The sequence below is a fragment of the Sinocyclocheilus rhinocerous genome, unplaced genomic scaffold, assembly GCF_001515625.1.
Source record: "Sinocyclocheilus rhinocerous isolate Xijiao unplaced genomic scaffold, SAMN03320098_v1.1 scaffold975, whole genome shotgun sequence".
Classification (NCBI taxonomy): Eukaryota; Metazoa; Chordata; class Actinopteri; order Cypriniformes; family Cyprinidae; genus Sinocyclocheilus; species Sinocyclocheilus rhinocerous.
The window spans coordinates 2,024,921-2,025,536 of NW_015628726.1; the positions used below are offsets into that span (position 1 = coordinate 2,024,921).

At 33.1% G+C, this 616-nt stretch overlaps 1 protein-coding gene across 1 annotated transcript in view; it reads right to left on the reverse strand.

The window, feature by feature from the left end:
• LOC107738443 (tetratricopeptide repeat protein 38-like) overlaps positions 1–616 on the reverse strand; it is a 13,661-nt gene that overhangs the window by 7,575 nt on the left and 5,470 nt on the right. The window contains exons 7-8 of the mRNA XM_016550203.1: positions 347–466; positions 152–211 (exon numbers count right to left, since the gene is read on the reverse strand). Coding sequence (XP_016405689.1) covers positions 152–211; positions 347–466 — 180 coding nt within the window. The remainder of the gene's footprint in view (positions 1–151; positions 212–346; positions 467–616) is intronic.

Consider the following 616-nt stretch of genomic DNA (forward strand, 5'->3'; position numbering starts at 1 on the left):
GTGTGTGTGTATTATAAACCATTTTTGAGATGTTTATAATGCCTGAGGTTTATGAAGTGAATTAAAATAAATAAACAAACAAATGGATAAAAGTACACACGGATAAAAGTACTTTTTTGTAGTTCATATAATCTTGTCTTTTAAATTTTACCTTTTCAATGTGATATAGAGCCCAGTGCCAGTAATTATGACATGCCAACATGTCACACACCTTTAGAGGAGAAATAAGACATCATATGACCTGGAATTTTTATAATACACTATTTGCTACACAGTGTGCTTTTCTAAACAGTGTGCTTCTACATGTTAATCTTTATATGTTCTTTGCAGTATTTCTGAGACTGACCATCCAGTCTTTCTCTGTAGAGGCCATGAACTTCAGTCCCTTGTCCATCTCTGCCTTCATCTCATGGACATGAGCCACAGCGTGGACACTCCAACCATCCTCAGGAGTCAGAGCCAGGGCCTGCAGGCATAATGCATTACAATAATGGTGCATTCAGTTAATAAGGAATTATAAAGATATTTTATATAGCAGAAAATACTTTAATAATTACTTTAAAATATAATTGTATTCACTTATTTGCTGGTTTAACATTTTAAGTAAAAAAAAAAA